The 18,071-nt window shown below is 42.7% G+C and overlaps 2 protein-coding genes and 1 long non-coding RNA gene across 5 annotated transcripts in view; 2 read left to right on the forward strand and 1 right to left on the reverse strand.

The window, feature by feature from the left end:
- Positions 1-206: 206 nt before the first annotated feature.
- On the reverse strand, positions 207-15,664 carry BHMT2 (betaine--homocysteine S-methyltransferase 2). 2 transcript variants are annotated; one of them, XM_066381701.1, is made up of 8 exons: positions 15,536-15,664; positions 9,578-9,710; positions 8,222-8,313; positions 7,092-7,283; positions 5,125-5,272; positions 4,701-4,883; positions 4,240-4,468; positions 207-1,252 (listed from the first exon to the last, which is right to left on the reverse strand). In XM_066381701.1, exons 1-8 carry the CDS (start codon positions 15,566-15,568, stop codon positions 1,171-1,173), a joined length of 1,092 nt encoding a protein of 363 aa, XP_066237798.1. In that variant the 5' UTR covers positions 15,569-15,664; the 3' UTR covers positions 207-1,170. The 2 variants fall into 2 exon arrangements, with proteins under 2 accessions (XP_066237798.1, XP_066237797.1); XM_066381700.1 differs by lacking the exon at positions 207-1,252 and adding an exon at positions 1,259-1,447.
- Positions 5,279-5,885, forward strand: LOC136403185 (uncharacterized). The gene is made up of 2 exons (XR_010751116.1): positions 5,279-5,607; positions 5,810-5,885. It is a non-coding gene; the product is annotated as an uncharacterized lncRNA (long non-coding RNA).
- Positions 15,665-15,686: 22 nt separating the features above from the next.
- DMGDH (dimethylglycine dehydrogenase) overlaps positions 15,687-18,071 on the forward strand; it is a 74,932-nt gene continuing 72,547 nt past the window's right edge. For both annotated transcript variants that reach the window (XM_066381696.1, XM_066381695.1), the window contains exons 1-2: positions 15,687-15,819; positions 16,877-17,051. In XM_066381696.1, the coding sequence (XP_066237793.1) occupies positions 15,719-15,819; positions 16,877-17,051 (276 nt within the window). In that variant the 5' untranslated portion in view covers positions 15,687-15,718. The remainder of the gene's footprint in view (positions 15,820-16,876; positions 17,052-18,071) is intronic.

Here is an 18,071-nt window from a genome sequence, read left to right on the forward strand (position 1 = left end):
TCTGTGGTATAAAACTGGATGAAGGTTTTCGTTTGTGCTACTATAGACACAAGGAAGGGATTCAGAGTGAAGGATGGCTCCCCCTCCTGATGTAGCTTCTTGGCTCTTGCTCTTTGCCCTTTTACATAATTTTTACCTACTAAGCAATCTGTTGTGTGAGCATCTACTCTCACAGAGAGAGAGAGAAAAAAAGTAACAGCCTGGAACATAAATAATAAATGTTGATTATTATTATTTCAAAGAATATCCATAAAGTTTAAAACATTCCAGCACTACAAAAGATAAATTTTTATGTTTATTGTCACAAATGGGTACATTATTTTGATCAACAGAGAGAAATCAGTACATAGAATATAACACAAAGGTAAATCAAGAAAATATTAGACCAAGATAGATGTAAACTCTGACTTTTAAAAAGGTCTTCTAAAACTGTTACTTATTTTAAACAGTATTTCCTTGAACACTATTGTTATGCTTAGCACAATGCTAAATAATATAAGGAGAAATATAAGTACATCACATGGTCTTGTCCCTAAATCGTTTATAATCTAGCTACTTGTGATTATAAAGACACATTAAAAAATTATAGAGCCTAACACCTTTAAGGAAAATCATCTTTGAAAGCAATTCATTTGGAAGGTTATACATTTATCTCAGCAATCCTTCCATTGTTCAAAAGGGTTTTTGCTTCATTTCCTTTGGGATTGCCTTTGAAATTGTTGTACAAATCATGTAAGAAAAACAGGCTCAGTGCCCTAGTTTAAGATGCCACCCTGTCTTCCTCAGGCACCTAGCTAGTCACCTGAATTAATCACTAGGTCAGTGCTCAGAGACTTCTGGTTGTTTTTTAATCTCTAGTTCATCCCAAAGACAAATTTTGGTGTTCCTGATAACCTTCAAAACAATGTTCTGGAGTTTCACTGGACAGTAAATACTGCAAACAAGCAGCGTTTCTCATGGCCTCAGCCTCCGCTGCAGCACCCACCCCGGGCTTACCCACAGCGCGAGTGCAATGCTCGTATGTTGGCTTTAACTGAGGGGGCTGCATCATGTTAGCTATTCAGCGGCTGGAAATATCAGGGTGGCTGACGGTAATAGCGGGGAAGGAGTCCAGATATGGCTTGAGGAGGATTTCTTTCTGCTTTATTATTTCGGTGTTTTCACTACTTCTTAGATGTCTGACTTTGACAGCGAAGGACAGAAAGGTCTGCCTGAAGCCGGCAGCATTTGTTCCCAATACTCCCTTCTAGCCCTGTGTTTTAAAAAATATATAGTTAATTAACTTAAATATTGGTATCTAATATATCTATCAAATATACATAGTTAGGTGGATGATCAAGCTAAAGTAGAATTTCTGTCATACAGAACAACCATGTTTCCAGCCATTCATGCCAGGGGTCTTTCTCAAATCTCTATCCTCAGTAACAGTCTTTAGGTTTCATACCACCTGTCAGAAAAAGACGATGTGTTTGAGTTTTATAAACTTGCATTCATTCTGGAATTTCTAGCAGGGTTCTTCTTGTTCCACTCAGTATTTTAATGTAATAACAAGTATATGAAGATGGTTTTTCACATAATGAGACAAAGTATAATTCTTTACAAAGTAACTAAAAACAGAACACAAATAATTTTGTCCGTATTTGTTTCTTGTTTTTAGACAAAGAAAGAAGATTTTTAAAAATATATTTTCACATTTCCCCCCTTTCACTTATGAAACAATGAATAAATCAATGTGTTGGGATGATGAAAATGTCAGAAATCTGGGTACATCCAGGTTTCTGTGCAACCACAGACATCTGCAAACATCGGTATGTTTGGGAGTTCAGGGCTCAAGGAATGTCTGGCTTCACTCTAGAGAGTAATTCTTTATCTGTAGTGGCTAATGCATTTTAAGGTTCTCTAGACAATGATAATGAAAATAAGTTGTTTCTCACTTATTTGAAGTATTTTATTTATCACCAAGGTATGCCTTTTCCTCCTTTTAATTATATTTAGCACTTTTTTCTAAGTATGACACCTATAAAAACCATCTTCTCTAATAAATATCCAGATCTCCCAAAAGAAATGTTTGGCTAAATGATTTCTTCTCTACTTTTACAATCTAAATAAATTTACATTAAGAAAATTGTTCCAGTTCAAAAGTGAATATTGTTCTAAATCCCAATGAAATAAGTACAAAATGGATTAAATGTATACTAGCACTGAATAGTAAGAGACAGCGGAGATTTGGACTCGTTTTTGGAAGATGGAAAATGACATTGTACTGAAGAGAGAGAAAATCAGAGATGTAAACAGAACTGTAATTCCAGCTCTGCCCCAACATCATCATTGCTGAAGTGGGCTGAATATAACCAATAGTATAATTTAATAAGAAGACATTAGAGAAGGTAAAGAACTGTTATTCCTCTTTTAACAATGAAACAGGAAGTTAATGAGAAATTTCTAGAAAACCAAATGTAGTACAAAGAAAGTCAGACCAAGTATGAAGTAAATTAAAATATGATATGCATTGATATTACATATGAAATATAAGAGGAGAAATCACTCTGACTTTGATGCTTGGAACATTTTACTACAAGTGGCTCAGGTTCTGTAAAATAGGATTATATCTCTTTTTCTATAGTTCCATGCTTACGACTTGGTTGTACAGTGAATAATGTTTAGAAAATCATTACCAAGACATTAGATTGGAAATTTTATTAGAGGCCTTGAGATAAGCTAGATATCAGGTGTTAAACAAGACAGATGCTCTGCAGAAGTTTCAAAGTAGGTGGCCAAGAGCCAGTCAGATGATTCACCAGACTCTCCACTGGGACGAAGAGGGTGCAGTTAAATTGGGAGCAGACCACCCTCTCAGAGGCTGTCTGCATAAAGGAAAGGTGAAAGGGCCTCTAGCCAGCTTTGAGTCTAATAAGAGACAGAGTGAACCAATCTGGAGGTATTTAAAATCAGGCCCCGAGAATCACTGGGAAAGACGATGGGACCCGAAAGAGGGTGTATCTGGAGTGCCATGCTGAGAAATCTAGGATCTGAGGGGGAAGAGCAGTCAGAGGAGAAGCGTGAGAACTACAGCAAAGGTTCCCGGTGGAGGCCCCTGAAGAACGTGACCGTGCTCAGGAAGCTCCGCCGGTCCAGAGGAGGTAATCTTTTAGTTACAGTGCCAGTCAAGTAGTGCCAGCTCACCCCTCCTTCTATCCCTTCTCCTGTCACTTTGAATCTAGGAAGTCAGAAATCGTGGTTAGCAATTTGGGAAGGGAAGGTGGGAATTGTAAGACAGAGAAAGAGAAGAATCACACTGACTGTCGTGGTTTCCGACCTATTGAGGTCTCTGGGAAGAAGAGGAAGTTTTAGGTTTGAAACATGTTCCATGTTTTGATTTCACATGGAATGGAACACTTAATTATTGAATTGACATTGTGTTGGCTAAATCAAATGATTGTGGGGCTTTCTATACCTAAGACTAACTACCCAAAGAAGTCTTGGGGCATGTCAGGATTTTCAAACAGAGACAGAGGAAAGAGGTCACCCACTGAGTAGGTTGGGAGAGACAGAAGGGGACAAAAATAAAGTTGTGTTTGAATTTGTATTTTATGCATCCTGCTTGTTTACTATGACAATTATAATAATATTGTAGATGTTATTTACTAGCTTTACATTTTTATAATAAATCTATATTTTATTACAAGTCTTGGAAGACAACTATAATTACAGAGCATAACACAATGGTTATAAACTTTGATGATATGAAAGTAATGGTATAATTTAAGCCAAGATGTAGGTGAGGTAGAGGAAGTAGAGGGAAGCAGGAATCAATTCTTATTTTATAAAGAGTGGAGTAAATAGATAGGGCCGCATTTTGATGAATTAAGAAATAAGCAGTAAAATATGAAATTCAAACTTATAAAGAAAATCAACAGAAAAAATAAATGTAATTAATCAAAATGGGAAATGGAGAACAGGGAAAAGGGGAAGAGTATGTGATTTAAATTCCTCAGCTTTCATAAAGCTTTTTAAAAATTGATAAAACAAGAAGTAGATGTATAAGACTTTAAATGGCTTTAATCTAATACCCATAGTGGTATCTCTGGGAATAGGACTGGTGTCAGGAGGAAAGCAACTTTTACTTTTCACTTTCTACAAGTTATACTTTCTGAATTTTTATTATTATATGCATGCTTAGTATTTACAATAATAAAGTGAGATTTGAGAAAACAGTATTACTAATTAAAAAATCCTTACCTGGCTCTGACCCAGGGTTTGGTGTGCATACTGAGGCCACTTCCCCAGCTGCCATGCTTTTCTGACGCTGGTGGCAGGAAGCCCCTTTCTGGGGCCAGCTCCTCTGCAATTGCCCTGATGTGGTAGGGCTCGAATCCACAGCACCCTCCGATGAACCTGACCCCCAGGTTGTAGGCCTCTCTGGCATATTTTTGAATATCCCACCTGGTTGCAACTCTGGGCTCCAGACCTGTATTACAGTAATTATGGCATTTCTGTTACAATTTTCAGATAATAGATGCTCTAATGAGCTTTTTTTCCAATTAAAAAACTGTCAATTTTAGATTAGACATTCTTTAAATTGCTCACTTTTGGTTAACATTGAAAGTTTTTGTCTTATACATAGGTGTGCATTTTACCTGTTTCCAGTTTTGTCACAACTAAAAATCACAAGGACTTCTCATCACATGCGCTGAGCTTACCAAAGGGATACTCTGGGAGGTCCACAAACCCGCCCAGGCCGCAGTCAGGCGTGTGGAAGCCCAGGGCCTGCACCATCAGGTGTGCCCGCAGCCCGGCGGCCCGCACCCCTGCCTTCATGAGCTGCATCGTCCTCAGGCTGGTCCTGGGCCCAAAGCGGCAGTTCACGCCAACGATGGAAGCCCCTATGCAAAGAAAAAAAAGAACTGTTACATTTTATTCTTTTACTTATTTTATTTTATTTTTTAATAGTTAGAAGGTGCCTTAGAGGTCAGCTATCCCCTGCTACCTCCCAAGTTTTATGGATGAGGAAACTAATTCCAGCTCATTCTTTTATTTCGGACCTGCTCTGAAAATATTAAGCAGACTCTGATAAATGTCATAAACAACAACTGAGCTGTTAATCACACTCTGAGTCCCAGTGACCTGCTTTCACCAGCTTCACAGCACATTCTCCAGGTGTGATGCCATGCTTGTCACCCTCGGGGCCGATGCACATAGTAGCTGCCACAGGTTTCCCGGACTCCTTCAAGACTTCTACAGCCCACACCGCTTCTTCAGCATGCTCAAAATACTAAGAGAAATGTCATTTTTTTTCTGTTGGTCCAAATATAAAGCTGCTTTTAGTGATAGAAGGCAATTGTTGCAGAACAGTTATAAAAACAACTGAGTATACAATACAACTTGCTAAGGAAGGTGTCTCTGCCAGCCTGACTGATGAGCACCTTTCTGAGGAGCCCTTCACCATGCAGGGTGGGCAAAGCACGCTCACAGCTGTTCGTCTGGAAGTAATGTAATGTTAAATAATAAGACAATAATTAAACTGTTTCACGTACTCACAACTGTAAACCTACTTTTGCCCTACCCTGTATATGGATTTTCATTCATATAGATCTAAAGAACACAAAGGTTTTTTTTTTTTTAATTTCATTTATTCATCTTTAGAGAGGAGAGAGAGAGAAACAGAGAGAGAGAAGGAGGGAGGAGCTGGAAGCATCAACTCCCATATGTGCCTTGACCAGGCAAGCCCAGAGTTTAGAACCGGCGACCTCAGCATTTCCAGGTCGACGCTTTATCCACTGCGCCACCACAGGTCAGGCAGAACACAAAGGTTTTTAAAGTAGTTGAATGCTTAAAATCATAATTTTGAAGAAGCTAAAGTTAATAAACTTTGGACTCACCTTTTATGGAACTGGGCTAATAATGAATAGTTTGTTATGCTTTACACTACTTCAAAGTGCTTTTATATTCACTTGTAGATATTCATAAGTGTTGTATAAAGTAGACATAGAAATATGACTATTTCCCCAGATGAGAACATTGAGGCACAGAGTGGGAGGGATAGCTACTGCATTTCTTGGTGAATGGTGGACAGGACACATTGTCTGGTGTATTTATGACACTTGCAGGACTGCTTCTCAGGAACCCCCATAAGTGCCACAGTTGAAAAACTGGCTTTTAGTGAAGAAAAGCTAGCAGAAATCTCGCTGCTTCTTCCTTTTTCACCTCGAAACATTCTGCAGAAGCAGTATGTGAGGAACGACAGAGAGACACAAGAGAGGCTCTTATAAAACAGACTGGTGTTCCCATGATGTGGAGAGCATTCAGGGTAGAGTCTGCACTGTGCGAAGGACTGGTCCCAGGTGGGTACGCTGTAAGTGGCTCTGAGTCTTGGGAAGGTTGAAGAAGCAAGGTTTACAACAGCTTCAACAGAGCAACTGGGGAAATAGCAGTTGTTAGGCTGTTGTCCTTGTTGGGGTAAAACTTTAGTTGAGGACTTGACTCTAGCAATTGCAATGGGAATTGGTGCATGAAGGTTTTTTAATTTTTGGAGGCGGAGGAAAGAGAGTATTTTTGGCCTTCATGTTCAGTCAATGGCCAATTCTGTCTCGTTCTTCAAAATACTGCTCTTGTGTTACAGTTTGAATGAAAAGAGAGAGGTAAGAGTGAACAAGGGTGGAGTTCCTTGGAACTGAGGGTTATCAGTGGGCCTGGCGGAGTCTGAACATCCACCTACCCCGTGGCTTTGCTCCCTCGTGGCTCTAGTCCATACACACAGCTCCTTCTAGCCCTGCCTCTCCCCTGGGGAAAGATACTCCCTGAATCACTGCCCCCTTTCTCTGACCCCAGGTTGTAGTGTCCCCGCGAGAGTCAGATGCTGCAACCACCCTGACCTTAGAGAACCAAAGGCTGCAGCTGGGCCTCTTATTAGGTCTGTCCTTGGGCCTCACAGAGAATCTAGCATACAAGTGAGAGGATATTGGCTATAGTGCATTTAAATAAACCTTTGACCATCTGCAGAGAGGAAATGAGGGCATAAGGCAATCCAATACCATCATGAACAGTGAAGACTACTCATTTATACTTGCCAATAGGTTTGACACTATGCTTACCTCTGCAATCAAGAAGTCCACATTTTTCCTGACAAAAACCTCTAGCTGTAGTCTAAACAGTTTTTTAACTCTTGCTTCATCCTTGTGGTGTTTATATATTGATGTCTGGCAGATCCCACCAGCTACCAAAGCATCACCTTGGCCAGCCACTTCTCTGGCGAGGTTACAGGCAGCTTCATTTACATCTTCCCACTGAGGTTAAAGAGCAAGAATCAAGATGGTGAGCCTGGCATTTTAAAGGTAAAATACAACTGATAACAAAGGGGGAAATGAGCAAGTAAGATGAGTAGAAGTCACTGGTTTTAACTGCAATTCAAGAAGACCAGCAGAGTTGGGTACCACCTCCTCTACCACCGATGAGCTTGCATTTCCATTACTGTACTTACCACATTGGAGTTTAGCATATTTGTTTGCCTCCCATACTTGACCCTGAGCCACTTCAGAATGGGCTGTATGCCTTTGTACGATCTTTGTATCTGACTTAAGGGAGTGCACATAACAGGCACTCAAGTGTTGGTTGGGCCTTACCATATATAAATATTAACACTTTACATTTACAGAATATCTCACAATACTCTATATGCTTCATCATTTTCACCTTTTACAACCACTCCAGGCGATTAAGCATACATTATTTCCATTTTACAGAGAAAAATAATGCTCCATGCCATTAAGTGTCTTGCACAAAATCACAGAGCCAATAGGTGGCAAAGCTGGGTATTCAACCCAGTTCTCATTCCTAGGCCAGTGCTGTGTTCCCTTAGGACCACCGTGTCTCCAGATGGGCAGGTCAGAAAAGAAGAAGTGAAATGAGAAGGTAAAAAGAGCATCTATACAGTGTTTTTTCTCTATAAAAAAAATAGTACAGGAAAACGGCCATGCCCTTCCAGTGGCCTGTCCTTTCACAGTTCCATGGCATTCCTTCCCCTAAATAGGAAAAGCTTATTCATTTAGTGTGTATACATCTACATAACAATTAGTTAATATATTTTATGTGGAGTATGTAATAAAGTATTATAACACATCAGGTCAATTCCATAGCTTCTCATCAAGAGGTTATTTTTATTATATGTGATCACTGCCCACTCACCTCCCACTCTGTCCCCTAGCCATGTGGCATCACTCTTTACCTGGCTTTCCATGTTTTCTTCACTGGCAGAAAAGGTGAAAGTCTGCATGACATTTGCTCCTGCTCTCAAGAACTCCATGTGAAGCTGACGAACTACAGAGTAGTTGTTTTTTAAATTGAAATTAAAATATTAAAAAATCACAGAAACGGTCATTTGCAGCAGCAGCAGCAGCTCACCCACACACATCTCCTTCAGTCAGACACACTTTCAAACCTAGTACTTGTCTAAAAAATTGCCGAGTAAGGTCAGTAAAAGTCAAGGACAGGACATGGCAGAGTCCATACCAAATCAGGGCTGTTGAGAGTAGCCTCATATCACCCTGCTGATGGCCTTACAGCTTGGTGAAGTCTCGTGCAGAGATTTAAGCTTGGTAGGCCAGTTGCTCTTGGTCTCTTGGTCTAGAGAGGGCTTGTTCAATTTCCAGTGTCAGGAAGAATCTAACTATTCTACTTACAGTCAGCACTGTGGTGCCCTCAATGTAGAATGAGGAAAACTATGTTTATTTCTTCACCCCTGCCCCTCTGCAACAGAACCTAGCTAGCTGTCTATTGTCTGTGCTATGTTAAATTGGTGGATACCATTAATCATCCTTACCAAACACACTGTTATAATGTACAAATTAGCTAGAAGGATGAATCTGAAGCAGTGACAGTTTTACTATGCCAAGGAAACTCTTGAATTCATGAAAAAAATATTAAGATGTATATTTTGGGCCCTGGCTGATTGGCTCAGTGGTAGAACGTCGACCTGGCATGTGGAAGTCCCAGGTTTGATTCCTGTAAGGGCACATAGGAGAAGTGACCATCTGCTTCTCCTCTCCTGCCCCTCCCCCTTCTCTCTCTCTCTTTCTCTCTCTCATTTTTTCTCCCATAGCCAGGGATTGATTGATTCAAGCATGTTGGCCTTGGGCACTGAGGATGGCTCCATAGAGCCTCCACCTCAGGCACTAAAAATAGCTCAGTTGCAAGCATGGCCCCAGGTAGGCAGAACATCGACTCCAGATGGGAGTTGCTGGGTAGATCCTGGTCAGGACACATGCGGGTGAGTCTCTCTCTCTCTCTCTCTCTCCCTCTCCCCCTCCTCTCAAATAAATAAGTAAATAAAGATGCATATTTTGGCATTCCCTCTATATGAAGACGCAAGTGTGTGTGCCTGGTGGGGGGAAGAGAGAAAGAAGGAGAGAGGGAGAAGGAGACCATTTTCTTTCAGCCCATGTACTGCCACTATCCACACCTTGGCAATTTTTATAAGTGAAATGGTCCTTAGAAGACACACATTATTTTTTTTTATCTTCTCTCAATCATATGTACATACACTGTTACCCAGGTAAACACTCTTAGAGATGTTGGCACTGACCTGCATTTGGATGTTCTACCACGGCTTCTGGAGTCCAGAGCCCTGCTTTCACATAGCCCCTCTTCTCCAGGGTTATGAGAAAACTGCCATCTCCAACCACAACCTCCCCACTGTCCAGACGCTCTAAAATACCCTGAAAGAAAGAAAGAAAAATCACCCTCTTTTTTTTTTTTAACTCTAAAAAGTAGTTTCTAATTTTCGGAAAGGCAGTATGTTGTTCCTATAGCTCCTGTTCCGTTAAAGGCATCAGTGTCTAGCACTGTTCCAGAACAATTGAATACACTATTATTTCTTGGGTAATCCCTGTACTGGTTTTGTGCAAAGGCTGTGACTATTTTTTTCCTAATATTTAATCTATGTCATAATATAATGGAAGTGGTGATTCCATAGTAGTTATTTTGGGTTTTCAATGTTTGTGGCATATACAGTGTGTTCGTAAAGTCATGGTGCACTTTTGACTGGTCACAGGAAAGCAACAAAAGATGATAGAAAAGTGAAATCTGCACTAAATAAAAGGAAAACCCTCCCAGTTTCTGTAGGATGATGTGGCATGCGCAGATGATGACGTAACACCGTGTATACAGCGGAGCAGCCCATGGCCATGCCAGTCGAGATGTGGACGGTCCAGAGGAAAGTTCAGTGTGTTCTGTGGCTCGCTAAATTTGAATCCGTGACCAAAGTGCAACGTGAATATCAGCGCATTTATAACGAAGCGCCACCACATAGGAATAACATTACTCGGTGGGATAAGCAGTTGAAGGAAACCGGCAGTTTGGTGGAGAAACCCCGTTCTGGTAGGCCATCAGTCAGTGACGAGTCTGTAGAGGCTATACAGGATAGCTACCTAAGGAGCCCTAAAATCTGTGCATGAGCCCACATCGAACTGCACTGAATAGGTATGAAACTGGGAGAGTTTTCCTTTTATTTGGTGCAGATTTCACATTTCTATCATCTTTTGTTGCTTTCCTGTGACCGGTCAAAGGTGCACCATGACTTTACGGACACACTGTATTGGTAGTTTCCTAATTAGTGTTTTCTCTCCTCTTCCTTGCTAATGCGTTTTGTTTGGGGAGACAATGTTTTCAACTTAAAAATAATCTCAGGGTCCCTTGCTGCTGGGAATGGCCCTTTGACACAGTGCTGACCAATAGGTGACATAGCCGGAGGTCTGCTGAAGGTTTCTGGACAAGTTTTGCTTTCCTGATAGAGATGCCCACTCCCTTCCATCTTGACACTTTTTTCCTTTCTGACTGGAGTGTCAGCATAAGCCCTGGAGATCGAGCAGTCATCCTGTGGCCACGCCATTGACACACACATGCTAAGGTGAGCAGAGCAGAAGGATAACAGCTGCCTTCTGTCTGGATGGCATCTCTGAGTATTCAGCAAGAAAAATAAACCTCTTTTTTTGTGTAAACCACTGAACATAATCCTAATGAACACAATACTTGATAATTATGCTCTACGTCTTCCATCATGTTTATATACCTGTTATCATTTGGTACTCCCAACAACTCTTTGAGCTAGGCAGGACATTTTAAAAACAAGGAAACTGAGGTTCAGAGAGGCTATGTGACTTGCCCAAGATCACAGAGTTAAGTTAGTAACAAAGGCTTCAGATCTTCTAAATTCCAAGTCTTTTTCTATTTACCACTTTTCAGCCTACTCATAACTTGAGTAAAAGTTTGTATCCAGAGCAGTTATCCAAAGGTAATGGTTGCCATGTCCAAAACACACCCCCCTCAGATACGTGCATGGCTCACTTTCTCACATCCTTCAGGTCTTTGGTCAAGTGTTATCTTTTCAGTGAGGTCTTCCCTGACCACCCTCTGACAAACTGCAAACACCCCAGGGTGATCCCGAGCCCTCTTGTACAGTATAGACTACAGTAATTGAAGATATGATGTGTTAGTGAAAATACAAGGCCAGTTCACTTCAGCCCTGCCCGCAGCTGGACACAGAGCATCGCGTACACTGGGGAGAAAAGCCTCCAGTTGCAGCATCTCGTCAGTCAGGCTAAGTACCAGGCTGTCATATCCACACTATCCACTCTCCTGTGGAAGGAGGTGCAGTGCAGCCCTGCTGTGTTGGCCACAAACACTGTTTGACCGACAGTGCTCCTGACTCCAGTTCTTTTTCTATATTTCATATCTAAAGACGGATTTTAGCTGGATTTGGAAGAAATGTAAAGATTTGCCATGATTCTCACCTACTCTCTACTACCTCCAAAAATACAATTTGCTCTTTTTGTTTGTTCTTTTGAAACATAAATAAGGACTTAATCTTTAAACTTTCAGTGAGACCTTCCCACATGCCAGGTAGAGCTCTAGGCAACGGCAATACACATTAAATCGAGAAAAAGACCGGCTACCTTGTGGAAGGCCAGTGGTCAACAAATCATCTCAAGACAATGTAAAAAGTGAATGCTGCGGAGGGATATATAAAATTAGATGTATAGTTACCCGTATAAAAATCTCACCTTGAAAATCTAACACACTTCAATTAATTATGTTAAGACTCAACTTTAATAGTATACATCAAAGAATTTTAGTGGGGAAAAAAACATTGGTATAAAATTTAGGTGTCATAGTTAATATCTCACCTCCCACATCCAAACAAAGTGCATGTATTTAACACTCTTGTATATGCTCCCCACCATCCTCACCCCCCCAGGTTACTGAAATGCTCTTAGTTCCCTCCAGCACGTATTCTATCTTCCAATGCTGCCAGAGCAAAGCCTGGCCTGACCTACTCTTATCTGTGATTACCTCTTCCTCTGTATCCTGTGTAAGTCCAAGCTCCCTTCATTTCCACACCCATCACCTGCTGCACTGTCTGCTTCCTGCCCTGTCTTTTCCGTGTGGCTGTGAGATGTTTGTGGCTCAGTTGACACACCTTGTCAACTCCTACAGCACCTAACAAAGGAGAAGTCTTTAATAAACTAGTCAGAGTTCACAGGCAGACAAGACTTTTGAAAATGTAACATGTCTCACATAAGCTACAAGCTTTGTCATCAGGAGAAAAGAAAAAAAAAATACTGTATTTTTCACTCCATAAAAAATACTGTATTTTTCCTCCACTTTTGGGGGAAAAAAATAAGTCTTTTTTTTTTTCTTTTTTTTTTTTTCTTTTTTCTGAAGCTGGAAACAGGGAGAGACAGTCAGACAGACTCCTGCATGCGCCCGACCAGGATCCACCCGGCACGCCCACCAGGGGCGAAGCTCTGCCCCCCAGGGGGCGATGCTCTACCCATCCTGGGCGTCGCCATGTTGCGACCAGAGCCACTCTAGCACCTGAGGCAGAGACCACAGAGCCATCCCCAGCGCCCGGGCCATCTTTGCTCCAATGGAGCCTTGGCTGCGGGAGGGGAAGAGAGAGACAGAGAGGAAAGCACGGAGGAGGGGTGGAGAAGCAAATGGGCGCTTCTCCTGTGCGCCCTGGCCGGGAATCAAACCCGGGTCCTCCACACGCTAGGCCGACGCTCTACCGCTGAGCCAACCGGCCAGGGCAAAAATAAGTCTTGTGGAGCGAAAAATACAGTATATTCTTTAATGGAAAATTAGCTAGGGTTTTAAGAAAATTATAGTACATCTTTGGCAATGTCTTGATGATACCAAATAAAGGTAAGATATTTTTATCTGTTATTCAGTTTTCTAAACAGTCATTAGCAAAATAAAGAAGTTGCTAAGATTCAAATTCAGGGTATCTTTTAGCCCCTCCTTCACTGCTGCACTTACCACCTTAATTAATTACTATATCAGTATGATTTAAAGACAGCTCTAGAATGACGGGTCTATGTGAAATAAAGAACACTGTAAACTAATTCGTGGTACATTTATATTTTCATTCCAGTCCCCCTTTCAGTTTCGCAGTGAATCTACCTGGGATCTGAGAGTGAGCTCTGAGAGACAGTTATGCCCCCTCCATGCAGGTATCCATATCTGGTCTTCTGGAGTTAAGATCTGGCTTCAGGGCACTTCTATTCACACACAAAGGAGTCTACCAACTTCACCCTGTGGCAGGAGGCAGCCAGAGATCCAGCTGCCTAAAGTATCTCCCCATATGCCTGAAAATTGCCCTGGTACAGCTCTTTTGGATTAAAGAAGCAATTGGAGGTGTCCTCTGTGGCAATTAAACTCTTTAAATGCACCTATTAGCTGCGACGAGAGGTGAGATCAACTCCTTCCTTTCAACACTTTAATTTTAACTCCCAAGTACACATTGACATGGATTAGTATATCATAAGCTTGGTTCTGCAAGAAGAGAGGCCAGGAAGAAATTGAACAGAACAGCATTGTGGGGCAAACAGCTGCGTTAGGCTTGCTCGCTGGTTTCCCAGCTGCAAGCTCTTTGCACAGTTAATGCATAAGCAAGTGGCATAAAGCCACGTGTGTGCTTCTATGAAAACTCTGGGTGCTTTCCCTCAGTGGTGATTCTCCCAGATTGCTCTCCTGCCACTGCAAGGTGCAGTTCCCTGAATACCTCAGCCGCCACTGGCCACTGAGAGGGGAGGTTTTCCTGATCCCTTGCCCTCCACTGGGAAAGTGGTTTTCCTTTGTTTATTCACTCGCCTGTCTCTGAGAGCCTCCAATAAACGGGTATGGCCTGATGCTTTCTGACTCCTTACTTCCTCTACTGTCTGCCTGAATTTAATGTGAACCAGCTTGGCCTCACCCACCAGCATTACAAGCGTATTTTCAAAACTTAAAAAAAAAAAAAAAGAACTGTAAAAGTGAACATAGTATGAGACAAAGTTTTGAGAAAAAATCAGCAGTGTTCTGTGCTTCTTGCTGCCTTTATTATGCCCGTTTCCGTCAATGCCCATATTTTACTCTTATAATCAGAAAAACATATCCAAAATGTTTTAAGTTTTTAAACCCATATTTCTCATCTTATGTATCAATTACCATTATTGTGTGTATATAAATATTTTTATATGTGTAGTTGCGATCAGTCTGTAATGTATCTTCTCCCTTCCTAAGTTAGGATTGCCAAAGCACTTTGCCTGCTTCCACACTTAGCATCTTAATGGGCTAACAAATTATTACGAGGATGAACCTTAATTTATTTAGGGAGCCCACTACTGTAGGGTGTCTTGATTGTTCTTAACTTTAGGATATATGATATAAGTCAGTGGTGCACATTTTCAAGTCTGTATTTCCCCGTTCTTCCCCACCATCTCACAAATTTGGGGGCACAAGTGGGTTGCTTTGAGGGGCCCTGGATATGTTCTGTGTCCAAGTTCATGTCCTTCCTAATTTTATTTTGTCACCCCTTCTTCCCACAGTGAGTGTGGAAATGGGTGAACAAAACCAACAGCTGGCGACCCTAATGGTAACGGGCCGACAGAAAGAGCCCGGAGGGAGATAGGGACTGCCAGGTGGGATGAGACGGAGGGTCCTCATGCACCCTCCCCTCCACCGTCCGCCGCGGGTCTGGCACTGATCGAGCCAGGCCTGGCTTCAGGCTAGCCAGCTACCGTGATAGCCAGGCTGTGGCCTTTCCCGAAACCAGAGGGAACGGGACTCTGGAGCAGGAGACCCGGGACACAGTTGGTGCGGGTCCGCTAAGGGGAGAAAATGGAAATGTGACCTCTGAGTCCGGAGGCTCAAATCCCGCTCCACTCTGCGCTGGTCGTCTATGAGGGCCTCCGTGTCCTCAACTGTAAAATGGGGACACTTGTGAAGACAAAGAGATAATTCGCGTAATGCACTGTGTGCAGAGCCAGCCTCCAGTCAGGGCTCAATAAATGGTACCTAGGCTTATTATCCTATCCTCACCCCAAGATATACCGCCATCCGCCTGGCAATCCGATGAACCGAGGCCCAGAGCCATCCAGGCGCCGTGCCCTGGCCGCGGAGCTGGGCAGTGGCTCCGGCGGGATTGGACTCCGGCGCCAGGAGCGCGCAGCCTAGAGGGCTGGTCGAGTAGCCGAGGAGCTGCGGACTTTGGGAAACTCACCCTCTGAGCCCCGAGGCCTCCGGCGGGTGCCATAGCGGCGGCGCGCTCTTGCCGGGGCCGGGTGGCAGGAAGCGCGCCTGCCTGTCCCTGACCCGCCCCTCCCCCGGGGGAGGGCCCTGTGGCCCCCGGCTGCCCGCGCCTCGGAGCAGTTGTCGGAGCTGTTGTTTGTGCGCTTGCTTCGCCATGCTCCGCCCGGGTGCGCAGCGGCTGCTGGGCCTCCCCCTGCGGGGTCTCCCGCTGCCTGGCTCCCCTGGCCACCTGCGCTCCGTCAGTGGCCGCCAAGGGTGAGTGGAAACCACCGCCGGCTCAGAGGCCCAAATCCAGGTGGCAGCAGGGTGGGAATGAGGGGCCAAGGCGGACTGGGTATTGGGGGTGCTGTGAGAAATGAGCATTTGGCTTTCTTCTTCATTTACGTTTTCTTTTCCGTGCACAACCTCACGAAGTGATACAGCATAAAGGAGTTCCCAGTGAAAAGTTGCTTCAACTCCAACCCTCCTTCCCAGTCACCTGTTACAGTGCCTTTTGTATGTACCCAAGGAGGATCTATTGTGTCTACAAACACAAATGTATATGTTTTGTTTTTTTGGCTTACTTACACATTGTCTCTCCCCCCCCCCCCCCCAATTGATAAAGAGAGAGGAAGGGAGAGAGGGAGAGGGGAGAGAAGGGGAGGGGAGGGGAGGAGAAAGAGAGGTCAACTTGTTGTTCCACCTGGTTGTGTACTAGTTGGCTGCTCCTGGGACGTGCCTGCCCTGGAATGGAGCCCTGACTTCGTGCGCAGAGAGGACGCTTTATCCACTGAGCCCCAGGCCAGGGCCATACCATATATTGCTTTTTTCACACTATGTGTTGGAGAAGCTCACGATCCAGCTGGGAAGACAGTCATGCAAATAAATATATGAAACCACTGAGCAGTAATTATAATTAGAGAGGCATGTACAGGGTGAGAGGAAGTTACATGAGAAAGAACGTTTTAGTTCATCTGGCTCTCTTTAACCTGGGAAACAGTGGAGGGAGGTGATACAAGATTTATAGAATTAAACTTCATGGATATGGCTTTTGTGGAATAAAATTATTATAACTATTTCATAAATTTATTAAGAAACATTATTCTCTAAATTCTCTTTTAAAAAAGTCACCTGTTCAATTCTTTAACTGTATTGCTTATCTACAATGGGCCAGAATGATATGGACTGGGGCTCAAATGCCTCCTCCTCCCTCCCCCACCAGGTTGCCTAAGTTAGGCTTTTGATGCTTTAAAAAAACAAACAATAAACAAACAAAACCACTTTAGCTATCATAGCCTAGTAGAACTACCATTTTTTTAAAATTGTCTTTCAGAAAGGACAACCCACCCTTATCTGCAGAAACAAGATGGAAAGACAGAGCAGAGGCAGTGATTGTTGGAGGTGGCTGTGTTGGTGTGAGTCTGGCTTATCACCTCGCCAAGGCAGGGATGAAAGATGTGGTCCTCCTGGAGAAATCGGAGCTCACTGCAGGATCTACCTGGCATGCAGTAAGAAAAGCACCTCCCAACACTCATATACGCTGAATTGCGCACTGGTGCAATTAGTTTTCTTCCCCTTCACAACGCCCTACTGCTAGCTCCTTAGAGGGAGCTCCCTTTCAGCGTGTTAGAGCAGTTCCATTGTGGTTGGCGTACTTCCAGGATGTGATTAACATTGATGACATCTTTATCTTGAACATATGGCTTCTGGATTCGCATCGTGGCTCTGTCATTTTCTAACCATTTGACTTACCTGCCAGTTACTTAAGTTTCTATTTCCTGATGTGCAGAACAGGAATATTAATAGTACCTACCTGCTAGGGTTGTGATGAAGATTGAATTAATATGTGAAAAGTTATTAAACAAATGGTGTTTAGTAAATGGTACCCTTTGTATCAAAGAACAGCATCTGGGTGATCCTTAACAGGACCAAGACCTTCACCTGTATTCCCCTCACCTGGCTTGTGGTCCTTTTTCATTTATTTGTTTATTTATTTATGATATTAAATCAAAACAAAGTCCCTGCCCTCGTGGAGCCACATTCTGGTGGGGCAGGCGGAAAATTCACAAACAGTGTGTGAGAGTAATCAGTGCCGTGAAGAAGAGGAAAGCCAAGTAAAGGGACAAAATGTGATGGAGATGGAAGAGTTAGGAGGCTGTGCAAAGAGCAGAGACAAGGCAGGAGTGAGTGAGTGAGAGGCCATGAGGCTGTCCAGGTAAGAGGTTGTCAGCAGATGGAAATTTGGGCAAGTGGCAATATCTTAAGAAGAGGGCTTACATCCTTATAACACTTTTAGGTCGTTAAGGAGAATGTACTTTTAATATTTTAATAACTTATTTGCTCATTTATATTTGATTGGTTTGATGTGGCCTGCATTTTAGAATAAATTACCAGATTTTCTGCAATTTTACTTCTTAGACATCCCAAGAATTAAAAAAAAAAAAAAGCAACATACCCTTGTCATAAGTTCTTTTAAAAAAACTGGGCAAAGTTTGTAATATGCTAGTTTCTTATTAAATGTTAACTGT

This window comes from Saccopteryx leptura, chromosome 4 (genome assembly GCF_036850995.1).
Source record: "Saccopteryx leptura isolate mSacLep1 chromosome 4, mSacLep1_pri_phased_curated, whole genome shotgun sequence".
Classification (NCBI taxonomy): domain Eukaryota; kingdom Metazoa; phylum Chordata; class Mammalia; order Chiroptera; family Emballonuridae; genus Saccopteryx; species Saccopteryx leptura.